The sequence below is a fragment of the Neolamprologus brichardi genome, chromosome 6, assembly GCF_056152115.1.
Source record: "Neolamprologus brichardi isolate AB-2024 chromosome 6, ASM5615211v1, whole genome shotgun sequence".
NCBI lineage: Eukaryota > Metazoa > Chordata > Actinopteri > Cichliformes > Cichlidae > Neolamprologus > Neolamprologus brichardi.
Window position 1 is genome coordinate 23,615,728 of NC_142109.1, and position 16,210 is coordinate 23,631,937.

General features: G+C 41.1%; 1 protein-coding gene across 1 annotated transcript; it reads right to left on the reverse strand.

Annotated features, from left to right (window-relative positions):
* Positions 1–1,436: 1,436 nt before the first annotated feature.
* On the reverse strand, positions 1,437–13,127 carry srp68 (signal recognition particle 68). Its single transcript, XM_087841870.1, has 16 exons — positions 12,965–13,127; positions 12,490–12,556; positions 12,028–12,141; positions 11,640–11,835; positions 10,691–10,773; positions 10,452–10,561; positions 10,249–10,328; positions 9,965–10,105; positions 6,770–6,868; positions 6,555–6,619; positions 5,910–6,063; positions 5,642–5,736; positions 5,293–5,422; positions 4,935–5,010; positions 4,800–4,849; positions 1,437–4,030 (listed from the first exon to the last, which is right to left on the reverse strand). Exons 1-16 carry the CDS (start codon positions 13,050–13,052, stop codon positions 3,803–3,805), a joined length of 1,776 nt encoding a protein of 591 aa, XP_087697996.1. The 5' UTR covers positions 13,053–13,127; the 3' UTR covers positions 1,437–3,802.
* Positions 13,128–16,210: the final 3,083 nt, after the last annotated feature.

Below are 16,210 nucleotides of genomic sequence, written 5' to 3' on the forward strand. Positions count from 1 at the left end.
AGGGGTCATTTTCCTCTATATCAGGGGTGGGGAACTCCAGGCCTCAAGGGCCAGTGTCCTGCAGGTTTTAGATGTGTCCTTGATCCAACGCAGCTGATTTAAATGGCTAAATTACCTCTTCAACCTGCCTTGAAGTTGTCTGGCGATGAACTAATCATTTGATACAGGTGTGTTTACCCAGGGTGATATCTGAAACCTGCAGGACACCGGCCCTTGAGGCGTGGAGTTCCCCACCCCTGCTCTAATTCATCATGAAAACTCCTAAAAGTGTTTTAAAAATGCTGATTTTTATTTGTGGCAATCATAACAGGAAGAATAAGAAAAAATCTGCTTTATCCCAGCATCCCTGAAGAGCATGACAACACGTGTTTATTTTTTCCATTCAAGTTTTTATTAATTTTGTATGTTTTTTGAAAACATATACTTAAACCTGTATAAGAGGGGAAAAAACAAAACAAAAACAAAAAACACAAGAAAAATGCTGGTGTGCACCCCTCCCCTTAAAACACTCGTGTTTTTTAGTGACAAATACCCCCTGAGCAGGGAGACAAATGTCCACAAATGCAAGACCTCGTGGAAAGCAGGACTCACGGAAAAACAATCACCGCAAGATTCCTCGGGATTAAAGGTCAGGCGTTTCTCCGATGTCAAACCTGCTGTTCACACACATCCTGCAGCTCATTTTGAGCCACATTAATGTAGCAACTATGTATCTGTATACCTGTAAATTCCAAACAGCTGAACAGAGAAGAAACAACAAAGGCAGAGACACTGCAAGGGTGTGCCAGCCTCTTCATTCGCCTTACACACAGCACAGCTGTCTGGTTTACAAAGTAAATCTCACATCCCAGCTTTGATGGTTATTCTAAATTCTGGACCTCTCTTGGAGGAAAATGCGCAAGAAAAAAAAAAATCTGTGCCGATAATTCAGTAACACAGAATGCTGTTCAACAGTTTTACCCTTTGGTTTTGTTCTGCAGATAAGCATTCATCTCCACCCCATAAAGGCTTAAATATTTTCAGTCTATTCTAACTAGTACACATCTCTGAAATACTACGGTAACAGTGCGCGTGTGTGGGTTGGGGGGACTTTTTTACCACGGAATATTCTTGGTTAGGAGATGGGGAGACCCGCCCCCTCCAAGAAAACCCCCCCCCCCCACTGATGTCAGATCGAGGTTAATAAACATACCTATATCATTATTCTCACTTTTCAGTGCACAAACAAAGTAAAGCTAAACATTCACACCCTGCTCAGGAATCCAATGCACTCCCACACCCTAACACAGGAACAACTGAACACACACACACCTCCATGCCTACCGTCCTCAGAACACCTCAGTTTAATAGCAGTTCTTTAGCAATCAGAAACTATGCCAAATCAAAATAAATACAGCCAAAAAGAAAAATGTGAATGAAAATTGACAAAAACAGCATTTGGTGCAAATATACTTTAATTACCAGGCTGGAAATTACATGAAATCATACGATCCCCTCATTTCATTACTCTCGTCACACACACACAAACGTTTCCAGCATCTACAGATTATAGCTATTTTGTTTTCCAGGCTAATCGAGGTAAAGTGCTGGAACTGTTCCAGCCCATCCATCTTACTTAGCGTAAAAACACTTGAGTAGGGAAGAGGGGGGGATGAAGACAAAATTAAGCAAAAAAAAAAAAAAGTTAAACATGTTAGTGAGACTGAAACTGTCCTTTCCTAGTGTTTCAACAAGTCTCACAGGCAAACCAGGTCACATAAAGATCAGGGGTTTCAATACATCCCGAACATGTAAAACAGAAAATCCACAGACATGTCAAAGGTGATGAAAACATTTTTGTAGTCCTTCCCATGACAGACAGACAGACAGACAGATGTGTGGTGTTGGCAATGCGATGAATGAAAGGCTGCCAACAGCTCCTTCAGCGTCCTGATGTCTGCCACTGTCCTTTGTAGATAAATACACACCGTTAAAAGCTTTACAGTAACAGATTACAGTCTCATGAGCTGAACCTGCCGTCAACAAGCAGGTACCATTTGAAAATATGTAGCAGAGGGACCTTTAAAGAGCTTTCTACTTCCAGCGAGATGAAGCTATTGAAGCAGTTGGACCTTTGACAAGATGTCAAGTTTGAGGGCAAGAAAAATGCAACAAAGTACAAATAAACCAAGTAGCTAAAACTAAAGCAGGATAACACAACTGTCATGGAGGGAATCCCACCATTATTATGACTGTAAATAAGCAGCCTTTTACTGCAGTGTGTGTTTTATGTGACTGCTTTAGTTCTAGCTGGTTAGTGCATCTAATGAACTGCCTGGTGAGTTTAGACTCTAACTACCAAAGAAATAAAAACACTGGCCAATCCAGCTTCTTTTATTCAGAAAGGATGATTTAAAACTGTGACTCATAGCTTTGTCATTAGTCATGCTAGCCCTGTCCCAGTTTCCTGAAGTCAGAGGCTGGGTTTCGAGAGGCTTTGGCGCAATGACATGGGACGACAGAGAAGAAAAAACAGAAAACCACAGACCGGAAAAATTCCTCCTTGCGATTATTAAAAGTACATCACATCTGCAGATGAGCGACAGCTTAATGGACAACCCTACACCTTTGACAGTGACAGCTTTGTTTGTTATGATGTGGTGCCCACCCACAGGGCACTTAGGAGGAACTGGATGTTGTACATGTTCGGATCCTCACCGCTACTAAATCACAACCAAGTGGAACAACTAAAGGACTAAAGGTGTACTCACACTTGTCCTCGTGTGCCTGCACTCAAAATGTGCTTCAGGCCCGAGTATGTTTCTGGAGGTTATGCTCTGAAGATTTTCTTCCAATTTTTCCTCAAACCCAAACATCTCCTCTCCACTCAGAGACACGTGCTACAGTTCACATTATAGAGTTTAAAGTTAAAGACAGGCACACTTACAGTGAAACCTTGTTCTTTGACGTGCCTTTATCTACCAGTGATTTATTGGTTAATAACTGAGATGTTGAAGCAGCGTTTCAGCTACGGACCCATGGCCACCTGTTTTCTTCTAACAGGCACACACTGGTCAAAACAACTGGACGCTGGGAGGAGCAGCTCAGTGTGAGTACACTCTTAGGCACCTGAGCAAGCTGACATTTCTTGTCCCAACACAAGGTCTTGTGGCTGTACAGTGTTTATGAGGATTTTTATGCTGTGAAAGCAACAAGGGCAAAGATTAAGAGGAGAAACTTTAGTTTGTGATGACTGATGAAATCATACAGATGATTACAGTTTGGTCAGCTATAGGTCTTGTAATTAATGTTGAGGCTGATGAGATCAAAACATATCTTTTTGTTTTTAGAGGGCTAAGAAAAATGCAGAACAATCCATTTACAAAAGGCAAAAAAAAACACACACAATATGAAGGCGCATTTAAAACACAAGAGGGAAAAAATGTAATCTTACTAGACAGTGAGATTGACAGCTTGACTTCACTCATCAAAACCACAGCATATTAATGTGTTAAAAGTTGCCAACACCTCCATTGCTCAGTTTAAGGAGGGAGCCTGTATGCTGTGAAGCCATGCAGGCTGATACGATTACTGAAGCTGGATGTGGACTTGGGTCATAGTGCTACTATCTTTCCGAGAAGACTATATTGACTCCGTCTTCCTCAGAACTGCCAACTCCAACCCCTCTGCACATAGGCACTAAAAATTAAACATAAAAGACAAACTGAAATGATTCTAACTAACAGCTGACCCAATTCTGGCTGGTTGCAGTAAACTCTGGGCCCTGTGGCTCTCACATGGAGGTTGAAGTGTGGGTTTAGGTTTAGCTGCCGAAGCCAAAAATGCCCTTGATGTAGCCAGTCAGACCGCCCTTGCCCTTCTGTTCCACCTTGTCATCCAGTGGTGGGAAGGCCACATGGTTAAGAGCAAGATCAAAGAACAGAGGCTTGCAGGGGATTGGCTGGAAGTCGGGTGGGAACTGGACCAGACTGGGCTGTTTTCCGACGAGACTGGGGTCAAAGCGGAAGGTCTCCAGGTGGTCACAGAGGGGCTGCGTGAAAAAGAAGTGAGGAGATGAGAGCACTGGAATCATAGGGAACAGAAAGTTCAGCTAAATGAAGAAATAAATAAATAAAATAAAATAAAAAAGCAGCAGAAAATGGAGTGATGAATGCCCCATCAAACTGCATTTCTTGTCATAAATGTTAAAATGGCAGATCACATCAAGCATGGACAAAAATTAAAATGATGAGATTAGCATGTGCAAATAATCCCATGCTGCTCCAAACACTTATTTTCCAAAAAGAGGATATCCCTAATCTCAGCTCTGTCTGTTAGAGCACAAGCCCTGCCCTTAGTTCTTCAAATATTGTGTCTGTGATTGGCAACCAATCAGAAGAAAGCTGGCCTGACGTGAGAGGAGCAGAAACGGCTCGCGTTAGGCCAAGGCCAGCACGACACAAATAAGATTTTGAACTTTGACTCATGCAACTAAAGTTATTGCAGTGCAGACTGTGACAGATCCACTCAAACTTATTCCAGTTATTAAAATTCCTAAAAATCAAGTTTTATCACAAAAATAAATAAACATGTAAAAAGTTAAATGACATCATCAAAACCACTTTCCAAGTTATTATGTTGCAGTTTCTTAGACGCAAATATACAAATTAAGCTTCACCTCGGCTCTTCAGGAGTAATATAACCGATAAGTAATTAATCCACAGAGCTTGTTTATTTTATTCGTACAGACACAAACGTGCAACAACCATGTGTATGTGTATGGCTGCAGTGTTGAGCAGCCTGAGGCTTCCTCCTCTTACCCTGTTGTCTTTCACCAGCTGCTGAGGAACTTCAACTATCTCATCGGTGTCTGAAACACAAACACGTTTCTTCAGGACTGTACAACAGAGAAGACGACTGCTGGTTTAACTGTTTAACGACTTAGAGGCTCGCACCTAAAATGGCAGCAGCTTGAAGTGAGTATTTTTCAGCGTTGACCTCAGCAATGAGCTCCTGGACATCGGGGAGATCCTGCAGAAATTCATGATGAATGTAAATTAATGTAGCGCAGTGATATTTTTGTTAAACTTTGATGTACTGTGTGTTTGGGTCTCATTGCATTTTTCTAACAAACAACATCTTTGTGATCCATAAAGCTTTTTAATAACATCTATTTGTCTAAATATAATGTGTTGTAAATAACTAAAATGGCAACCTAGATAAAGATGAGGCTTTGAAAAGAGGCCTCCACAATGAGTAACGCCCTGACTCGAGTTTGAGGTGTGTGTGTGTTTGCTTGCATGTTATACCAACCTTGAGGCTGTTGTTGAGGCTCTTGGCCTTAGATTGGACTTCCTTGGCATATTTCAGCACCCTTTCATACAACACCAGCGCCTCACTCCACTTCTTCACTAACACATAAGACTGGGCTATAAAGAAACACCTGCAAGAGGCCAAAGAAAGCAGCTCATTAACAACATGTGGGTTTATGAACTGCAGAAGCTTTCATGGAAATCTGAAATGGAACAAAGCTTAGATATACTTTTCACATCAGGACGCAGGTGGATTTGCGATTGTAAATGCGACACTTGTTGCACTGTTTGAATTTCAGCTGCATTGTTTGATGCAGAACATGTTGAAAACCAGGCACAAAAACACTGACCTGTAGGCCTTGTAGACCAGGGTCTTCAGGGACACCTCCTTTTGGAAGGTGTGGTCATCCTCCAGACCCTGCAGGGTGGAGAGCTCTGCCAGACTCTGGATAGTTGGAGGAGGTGGTGGTGGGGAAAAAAACAAAAACAAAAAAAAAAACCACAAGATGCACATCATGTAACTGTGGTAACACAAACATCAGGCTGTACACCTAAGACCTTTGCTTTTTCAATAGAACCACACAACCTAGAGACAGAACTTGATAACAGGACATTCACCTGCAGGATGATGTCATACAGGCGGATGAGATCCTGTGGACGGGGCCCCCTCTTGTTCTCGTCGGCCTCGGGCTCCTTCAGTTTGGCCTGGAGAGTATGAGCCATGCTCTCATTCCTCTTCACCAGTGTACACAGCTTAATGTAGGTCAGGTAGCTGGGAGAGAAGAGCCGCAGTGATTATTCACTTACAGCGTGCGATCCCTTTAAACTCATCAGGTCTGTAAACCTCGGCTGAATCAACTGCAGACATCGTCAAGAACCATTAACATGCCTCACAGGCTCTCTACAAGTTGAACCAGACTCATCCGACACGCGTTCAGCCTAATGATGTCCTGACCTGACAGGTTTATACATGTCTGTCTATTAAAATATGTTAGGAGTTGCTAGTAATGTTTCCAAACAAACAGCCAAATGTTCTCCGATTTCATCCTCCCAAAAGTGAGCATGTGTTTGTAATTTCACAATAAACTGAAGATCTGTATGTTACAGTGTTGTCTACATGAAGAGACGAGGAGGGGAATGATCAAAGTGTTATTGACTTACTGAGATAAGCGGTAAAGCATTTAGCTGCAGCTCTAATCCTATGACTGACTAACATAACAGAACCAGGAGTAAAATTGAAGTACATTTTTCTTCCTTTTTTACCTGTGCAGGTACTGCAGGTTGGACACCTTCCCAGTGTCACCATCAGAGCTCCTCTCTCGCTGTTTCTACAGTGATAAAAAAAAAAATTAATAGATTTACAAAAAGGGGAAAAAAGAAGCTCTTTAGTTATTCCCAGTTTCAAGTATTTACAAGCTACACCTTCACCACCTCTCATTCTTGTCAACGTCACAGCTTTTCATCCTGCTGAATCTTACCGCCTCAGTCTTGAGCTCCTCTTTCACTGCCTGGATGGTGTCTCTGCACTCGGCCAGCAGGGTCTCATACAGATGTTCTTTGGTTTCCTCATTACCTGCCTGAATGACACAAACAGATCCAAAGATGAGGATAAAGGAAAAAAAAAAAGAAAAAAAAGTAGAACTTACTGAATAGTAGAGAAGGAGGGAGACGGGTGTGTTTCACATTCTAAGCAGCGAAACATCTCAGATCGTACCGACACGGTCTTTACATTTTTTTCATCATAGATTTAATACAACTAAATGTCTAAGTTAGCAACAATGAGGAAAACCCAGGGGGTGAAGCCTATGTGTGAGGATGGCACATTCTGAAGATGAGATGATGTACAATAGATGACTCTGATGATGATTTTTCAGCCTCCAGTTTGGCTTCCATGTATCTCCTTACTTCAATTCAGCTCTCTGTACAGGTCAGCTAGGAACATACTCTAACACTTTCAGTTGCTTTTCTTCTGCTTTCTTGTAGCTACAAAGACTGCTTTCAGCTAAAAGAACACTCAATACTCTGAGGCCATCCTAGGCACACACAGGCAGAGGGGAGAAGGGGAGGAAGCAGTCGCGCCTCTTAACATGCAGACTGAAAGTGGAGATGTTCACAAATCCTTTTTATGCTTTTTGTAGAATAACTTAGAAGCAGATTTACGCAGCGATATCAGCCATTTAACCAGACTGATGAGATTTGGCTGAAACTTGATCAGATCATAAAAGGTTTCTACCAGATTGTGCAGACGTATCTCATTTAAAACGCGATCAAGCAAACATTTGATGCATGTAACAGTTTTAGTACTTTGATACAAAGAGCAACAGTTAAAGCAGGAATGCGACTGACAAACTCGGGGAGAGACGCAGGTATGTGGCCCGGCAGGCTGCTGATGCATTCCTGCACATAACTCACCAGCAGTTAAGACACTGTCTAGTTTCAGGGTTCAGGTCTGTAAGAATGACACGATTGTTCATCATCTAAGCCGTCTTTCATCGCCACACTAATACAACAGGCCTGTGTTAAACTGAGATAGTCTCAGAAAGATGCAAGATGGGTTTTACTAACACTGGAAAAAAGCCAAGTGTGAGCAATAAAACAATTACAGAAGGACTGATCATTCATAAAAATATCTGTTTTAAGTATTTAAAAGATTTTGTGGATTACATTACTGTGTCTCTATTGTTGCGAAAAGTTGAGAAAACACAATAGAGGAATGTTACAAAACAATTCCTTGTGGTGGCAAACCTGATAACAGATTGTTCACAAGCCTTCTCTCTCCCACCCAGAAAGGTGATGCTGCTTTGCATTTCACACTTGTGCCAACACCCTAGTAAGGCCTAGAACAGCCAGTTCTACCTGTTGAGCAATCTGTGCTGTTTGGCAGGAGGGCTGGATGGATACACTGGTTAGAGGAGGAAACAGCCCTTCAACTAGGGTTGACATTTGGCCCTACAGTGTCTCCCATCCCCTGAGGCCACAAGCAGAAGAACAGGTGCACATTGTGAAGCTAAAGGTGCTAGAGCTGTGACACAATATAATATGCATACTATGCAAAAATCCTTTAATTGTGACCAATAAGAAAAGCCAAATGTGATAAAAACTGCCAGCGCCGCAGTTCTTCTCCACACAGTCAATCACAGCCACATTTAACCGCCTTTTATGTGACAGTCAGACCTAAATTGCTCCATCTGAAACTAAAATGAGCTGCTGGGTGTAGCCCTGCATTCATGTGCGAGGTGAAATGCGTAGAATGCAGTTGTGCGATGAGAGCAGCTGCATACCTGAGACCTGAGTGGCAATGGGTGTGACAGGTGTGTCTGCAGGGTGTGCTGAGTACTCGGGCACAAAACTGAAGGAATGAGCTGTGGCGACAGCGAGGGGACATGTGATACTATAAAGAACAGAGTGCCACCTACTGAAATTTTATGGAACTGCACCGAGTGCTCTCAGGGTTGTTTTATGGTTTTATTAAACCATTTTAATGCTTGACGAGTACCCGACAGCCTCCAGCAGGATGAAAGATTATTTAGTTAAGAAGAGACTTTTATGCTTTTACTTATTTCCTCTCATATATTCACTTTTACTGTACCGGACATTCATTGAAAACATGCAAAGGTTTTGGATATCGAGCTCATCTATATCAGGGATGTCAAACTCATTTTACATTGTGATCTGTTTACATACTTTGATCTTAAGCGGGGCAGACAAGTGAAACTCCCCTTCCTGTCATTGTAAACAAGTGGAACTACACATTTAATCAATGAGACGTCTTAATAAAAGAAAAAGCGTTTTCAGAACATGATAAAGAAATGCCGCTGTAGTAAATTAAAGAAATCTGTCAGCACGACTCTTTAGGCTTAAATTACAGAAAATGTGTAAAATTACAAAAATTTATAAAACAAAGTATTATTCACAGAAATTTTAATTTTACTCTGAATTCACTGAAAAAGAATCAGTTTCTTTTATTTCTCTTATAAATAGTAAAAGTAGTCATTTAATTGCTATTATCACTTAATTGTGTTGTTTTAGTAGGAACGGTCACATACGAGGTCTTAAACAGATGGAAAAGCTGCAAAACTTATGAAAATATATTTAAAACACTTTTAAGACATTTTCCAAAGCAGTCCAACAGGTAAGACTGGAGTGTCTGTACCCAGGAATTATGTTTGACACTACCTGATCTATATGCAAATAATCCCTGTGAGCTTAAAACTCAAATCAAGGCCCAATTTAAGAATGAAAATATAGAAGTGGGCCTGAATTTGGAAGTGAAAACAAAAATAATAGGCTCCCCTTCTAAGGATATAAAAGGCATATGGCAGCGGAGAATAAGAAACAAGGTTGAATTCATTGAATTAAGACGTTAGCATCTATAAGCAGTCTAAATGGGTCATATGAGCACACAGAATCAGTGTTATGATAAATACTGGGTAGTCTCTGATAGTAGCTCTGCGGGAGGCAGTCAGGAAACATAGGGACGGGTAATGACCAGTGATGAACACGATTAGATTTGTACTACAGAGGGAATCTATTCACTTATTGTCTTTGAGTCAATGTCTCTGCAGTTGTTTCCATTGTTTGCAGCCCAAGAGACATAGAAAGGACAACCAACATGCATTTCCCACTGAGTTTGTTTATATGCTTAAAAAAGAAAGAACGTGTGAGAGGCTGACCTGAGCGATGGCAGCCTCGTTGTCTGCCAGACCCAATAGAAAGACGCGAGCCTTGTCGATCTTCACGGGCACCGTGCGTCCTCGCCACTCCACTTCACTCATAGTGGCCGCCTGCTTGGTTCGCGCCTGAGTAATCAGTGCCTTGAGGGAAACAAAAAAAATACTTCTGGATGTAGTACACGATTACACAGCTGTGTAATATTCTTGTTTGGTATGTGCTCCCCTCAGCAGTTTAATCATGAATTACAGACTGATTAACAAAAGTTTTACCCCTTTGTGTTTACCTCTAGTTTCTCAGCCATCATGCCACCTCCTCCACCAGTCAGCCTCATCTGCATCAGGTCATTGATGGCATTCTGATCACCTAAAAGCAAATACAACCAGGGAGTGAGTGTGTGTTTGTCAGTGTGCAGAGGACGGACTGAACTCAGGATTGGTGTTGTGCATCAACAATGACACTGAGAAGAACGACTACAGCAATGCTGACCAATATTGTAAGCGCAGTAGCGAATGTTGGGCGATATCTCGTCTACACGCTGGCGGTACAGAACTGCCAGGTCCTCAGTGAAGGCACTGGCCAGCTTCTCATAAATGGTCCTGACAAGACAAAAATATTTATCAATTGTTTAAAAAAAAGTGAAAGAAAAACAAACAAAAAAGAAAACCTCCCATTATTAAAAGAAGATTAAAAAACAAAAAACAGAGTGCAGTAATGTTAAAGCTCACTTGCACTTGTTGAAAGCCTCCATGGCTTGTTTCCACTCCTGCAGCTCAAACTCCACCATTCCACTCAGGTATGCAGTGTAGGCCTGAAATAACACCACAACCCATGATGAGGAGCTTCTCTGTTCATTCCCTCACCACACTTCATCAACAGTACAGGTGGGAATCACCAAGACTCTCCACGATATTATCACAATATTTCACTCGTGATACGATATTATTGTGATTTAACATTTTTGTGATATCTGCAGTAGCAAGTACTACAGTTTATCATCTTTTTTCAACTCCAAATTATGTCTCCAAAGTTACAGTTAAACTCATTTTTTTTCTTTTGTTGCAAAATAAGTACACAACACTGTCACTAAAATTTGCTGTAGAAGTTGCCGTAAGACAGAATCAGTCTGCTTTGAGCCTGATATCAGTCTGCGATGGAACAGTGTCAAGTTAGCAGTTACATACATATAATAAGAATATAGCCAGAATACAATCAGCTGGCAGCCAGTTTAGTTGAGTCCCCTCAAGTTGTGCTCAGTGACACAGAGTCATTCAGACCGCTGGCAATCTGTCTGCATTTATAGATTAGAGAAAGCAATTATTCACAATCCTCTGCCAATTTCCCTGAATAACTGCAGTCAATCCAAAGGCACACTGCAACTGTTTGCAGAAAGGCTGCCTCCTCCAACCTTTCAGCCCATTTGTTCAAAGTATTCCAAAAGTATTTTATTGATTAAAATATCAATATTTGGTGTCCCTGTGTAGATAAAATATCGTCATGGAATATTCTACACTGTTTTTCTAATTAACAGTGTTTGAAGTTCTGAAATCTTACAGTTGAAAGACAACAAATCAAAAAGTTAAAGTAATTCATCTCTGAGGCTGGGACCTTGCTGCACATCCACTTGTTATTCCACACACCTACACAGGTCAGTTAAGGTGAATTTGACCTGTGTACCTGTGCCTCCAGTTTAGTTTTGGCGTCCACACGGGGGCTTTCGCAGAGCTTCTCCAGCTTCTCACTGTGCTTTGCAGCCTTACGTAGTCGTGACAGCAGGTGGAAGCGCTTACGTGGCTCCGTATTGGCCTCCTGCTTCAACTGCATGGCGTAGCTCCATGCACGCTCTGCTTCCATCAAAACCAGCAGAAGATACCTGAAAAAGGTGGCATAGCTGTATAAACAGTTTGTTTTTTGTGTGAAAGCATCAAGCCGCTGAACTGTTCCACATCAAAGCAAAGTGATCTGTTTAAGTGTTTCAAACTGGAATTTCCTTAATGTAAAGGTTCCCAAACCAGCAGCCAGTTAACTACACGTGAATGACCAGTTAACATGATCTAAGTCTAACCTGTTATCAGAAAGCATTTCCACAGTGACTTTCTTCCCAACAAACTTGTGTCGGTTTCCCATCTTGAAGCCAAGAGTCTTGCGGAGGCGCCGCAGCCTGCGGGAACAGTAGCCCCTGGAAACAGACAAGGATTTTTTAAAATTCTACATTACAATAAATGAAATACAACATAGACAAAAAAAGTCACCACGAAACTTAATATGCAGGAAAATCAAAGAACATAAATTATCTATCACTATATCTTAAACTCCGCAAATATGAAAATGTGGTGAAGACAGGTGGACATCAAAAGCTTTGAGTTTAACTTTAATCCACACCTGTTCCATTTAACTGCATTAAACCATAAATCTGAGCCCAGTATTGTGAACAGAAGACTCATGTCAGTGTCTTTACATAGGGTGGAAAAACTGCTGCACCACACACAAATCTCCACCCTGTCATGTATGACCTGAGCCAGCTCACCTGTATCTCTGGTAGTCTCCATGCCTGAGGCCGTGCTGCTGCTGGGATTCTTTGATGATTTGCAAGACTGAGATTAAACATTAAGGTACAAACCTTATGTAACCATCACACACGTTACTCTGAGGGGCAGTTTACCATTTATTTTCAAGCATGAACGTTTCAGTATTGATAGCAGTTATTGTATGCAAGCACCAAGACAGGCTGTTTTAACTATTGTAACCGCTAATGAAACTCAAAGATGACATCACATAATAGCTAGCAATCTTAAAATATGCCCTCAGACCCCCAAAATAAATTGTGAATACATAACAATCCCCATTTACCACTGACAGCCTGCTTCAGTATGACACGTAGCCTAATAACCGCTAGCTTATCCTCCAACTGAGTTAGCTAAAAGCTAACGTTAGCTTAAGAGCGTGAAACATGCTCGCAGAGGGAAAACGTCAAAGAGCACGCGTCGTGTTCTTAAGGATACTTTCCAGTCCGAGTCCTCCATCCGGTAAGTTTTCTTTATTTTCTTCCATTAGGGAAACTTTAGCGTCGTTTTGCTTGTCTGCGGCCATCTCTACACGCTAACAGCTAAGCGGCACACATGCCCAGTCAGGGGTGCAGCCAGGGACCAATGAGTGCGCAGGGAGGGGCAAAGGGGCAAACTTCGCGAGACTTTGCTAATGTGCCTCATGATTCAGTCGATTCAATGAAATACGCCCCACTGCCCCCGGAACAACAAATAAACAAAAGCAATAAAAAAACAAAACAAAACAAAAAAAACCTTTTATCCTTCTTATTATCATTATCAGTACAGCTACTGCTATTAATTATAATTAGAATAAATTATATCATCATAAAATTAAACCACCCCTCTTTGCTTTTGTATCCACCTTCGTATTAATGTCCCTATTTAATATATAGATTGGGCATCGATGGTGAGTGGTCACCGCTGTTGTCTCACACCAAGGCTGTATCCCAATTCAAGGTCTGCAGCCTTAAAGTACGCAGCCTCAACGATCCTCAAGGGCCGCGTACTCAAAGACCGCTAAGGCCGGAAGTGCGAGGCTTGTGAAATGGGACGGTCTAGCCTCCGTCGCGCTGCCCAGGTTGCCTAGCAACCATGATAGCTGGAAACGTGGGGTTGAAAGAAATGAAGGAGAACATATTTTGTTCGTTTGTTTGTTTCTACATGAGCTTTGTGTGATTTAATAAGTATCTGAGGCTGAGACCACAGGACTGTAAAACATGATTGTTGGGCTTCATTTCTGTACTGAACAGTCATATAAGATTAGCTAGTAAATAACAAATAGTTAATGTTGTTCATGAGACTAAAGTCAGTGTAAATATGATATGGCCAATATTATAGTTATTATACTAATCATTATTAGTTATTACAGCAGTGAGTTTGAACTCTCAAATCAAATCACTTCTATTGTCACATCACATGTGCAGGTACACTGGTACAGCACATGTGAGTGAAATTAATGTGAGTGAACTCTGTGTCAAATACAGAGCTTCAGTAAAGAAGTAAGTTGCAGCTATTTATATGTCCTATCACCTTAAATCTTCACTCAAAGACACTCAAGTATCTTTGACAGTGTATCTATAGATGTATTATATATAAAAGACAAATGTTGTTCCTTCAGTATGTTGGCATTATTACATTTGGCTCAATGCTTACATATATGTGTAAAAAGCAAATGTACAAGCTGTGATAACTGTTTCTGATAGAATGAAGAGTAGACTGATATATGAAATATTCCTTTATTGGGTGAGAAAATCAGACCATGTCATAACTGCTTTAAGTCATACAGAATAGATATCAGAGCCTTAAACAGGCTGACTTCTGCTAAATGGGTCAAACTGGGCAGAAAGTACACAAACACATAACATCATTATAGAATATGATGTAACACTATAGATCAACTTAGCTCAGAATATATAAAGCATATAAACAATTACAGCAATATGATGCAACAAACACAGCAGTGCTACTAATCCAAAATACTCAAAGCTTAATAGAACTGAAACAAACATTTATTTTTAGCTCCATTCTGCTGCTGATACATACTTTAGGTTTCTGAATATTAAACTTGTTGCTGCCTTTCATAGTGTGTAACTTGAAGGCCCTGAGTACTTTCTCCCACACTGAAAACACTGGAATGATAAAATTATTTGAACATTACCTAATAAGACTGATTCAGGACAGACAATTAGTTATTCTAAACTTTTCTAGCAGTCCTTCACAAACAGGGAACACTCTGTCTATTCTCTCCATCTGTCAGCTGCTGCTGGCTCTTCCTCCTCCTCTTCCTCACACACTGCTGAGTTTGTCCTGGTGGATCATCAGGGGTGCAAAGCCTCACAGATGATGTGCAGCAGTGGGTCCCTCAGTCTGTCCTCACTCTGGACACTTGCAGTTGTCACACATGGAAATCAAATGTGTGATAAGCTGCAGGATTCAAACACAAGTGTAACTTATAAATACATGTTCATACTTTTATTCCACAATCAGAGAGAAAGAAAGAGAGAGAGAGTGCAGGACAGATAGACAGGTGACAGTCTCAGGTGTATACACTGCTACAAACAGGAGGATTTAGTATTTGTGCTATTACGAGTGCTAAACAAGAAGAGTTCCCAGATGGTACAGTGGACACATGTGTGACTGCTGTGATTAAAGCATCTTTCTTTCAGCTTAACGAGTGAACCGTCAGCTCGTTCAAACACACGTTAAAGTCCATTTGGCTCGACACCACCGAACAAAGGCAGCAATATAACATAGCTAACATTAACAGTGCAGTGACTCCTGCTTGTGCCGTGATATTCAGGACTGCAAACCGAGCAGCATCACTGACTTTCAGCTTGTTGTGTTTGTGGATATATGACTGACTTTAATTATCCACAAAATCATCACATTCTCTGTAAGATTAAGGTCGACTATTGTATTATTATATTTTAAAGGCTTTAAAAGCAAGTAAAAGCTGACCGTACAAACATCACTAATGTCACATAACTTTGCCGACATGTGGCCAATAGTAATGTTTTAATGTTCCTGATTATTAAACATTTGCACATAAATAAGTGACATAATATTCAGTACTTACTTTTCACAGTTTACTCTTCGGCCGCTCCGCTTCTGCCGTCTGCGGCAAAATTATCCACACCGACTGCCGCGCTATGAATTGTGGGATATATGGGACCACGAAGTATACACTGCCACAGCCTTAAAATTCAGGGAAATGAAGGACGCATTTGAGGGCCGCATTTTGAGCAGCCTTTGAATTGGGACAGCCTTCGGCGCGCCACTGTGACGTAATCGACCTTAAAATGCAGCCTTTAAGGCTGCAGACCCTGAATTGGGATACAGCCCAAGTTTCATCATCCAGTTCAAATCCACCAGCTGTTTGAGGCCTTTCAGTGTGCCATTTGTGTGGGGCCTTTAGCTTCCTCCCACAGAGCAAGTAACATTAATAATATTCAGAGGTTATAAAGGGACAGTCACTAATGTACTGACCAATTTATTTGTGTTTTATTATAGCAGTTTCAGTCCTCTATACTTGTGTGGTATGCTGTATTTTAACTTTATATTTGAACTAAACTACAGTTTACTAATACGGTAAGACTGTTTTCTTAACTGCTTGTTCCATTATTGTGAACAGTCTTTGAACCTTCAGGAAACAAGAATCAAAAGTGCCATCAACAACCAGAAAAAAACAATATAATATAAATA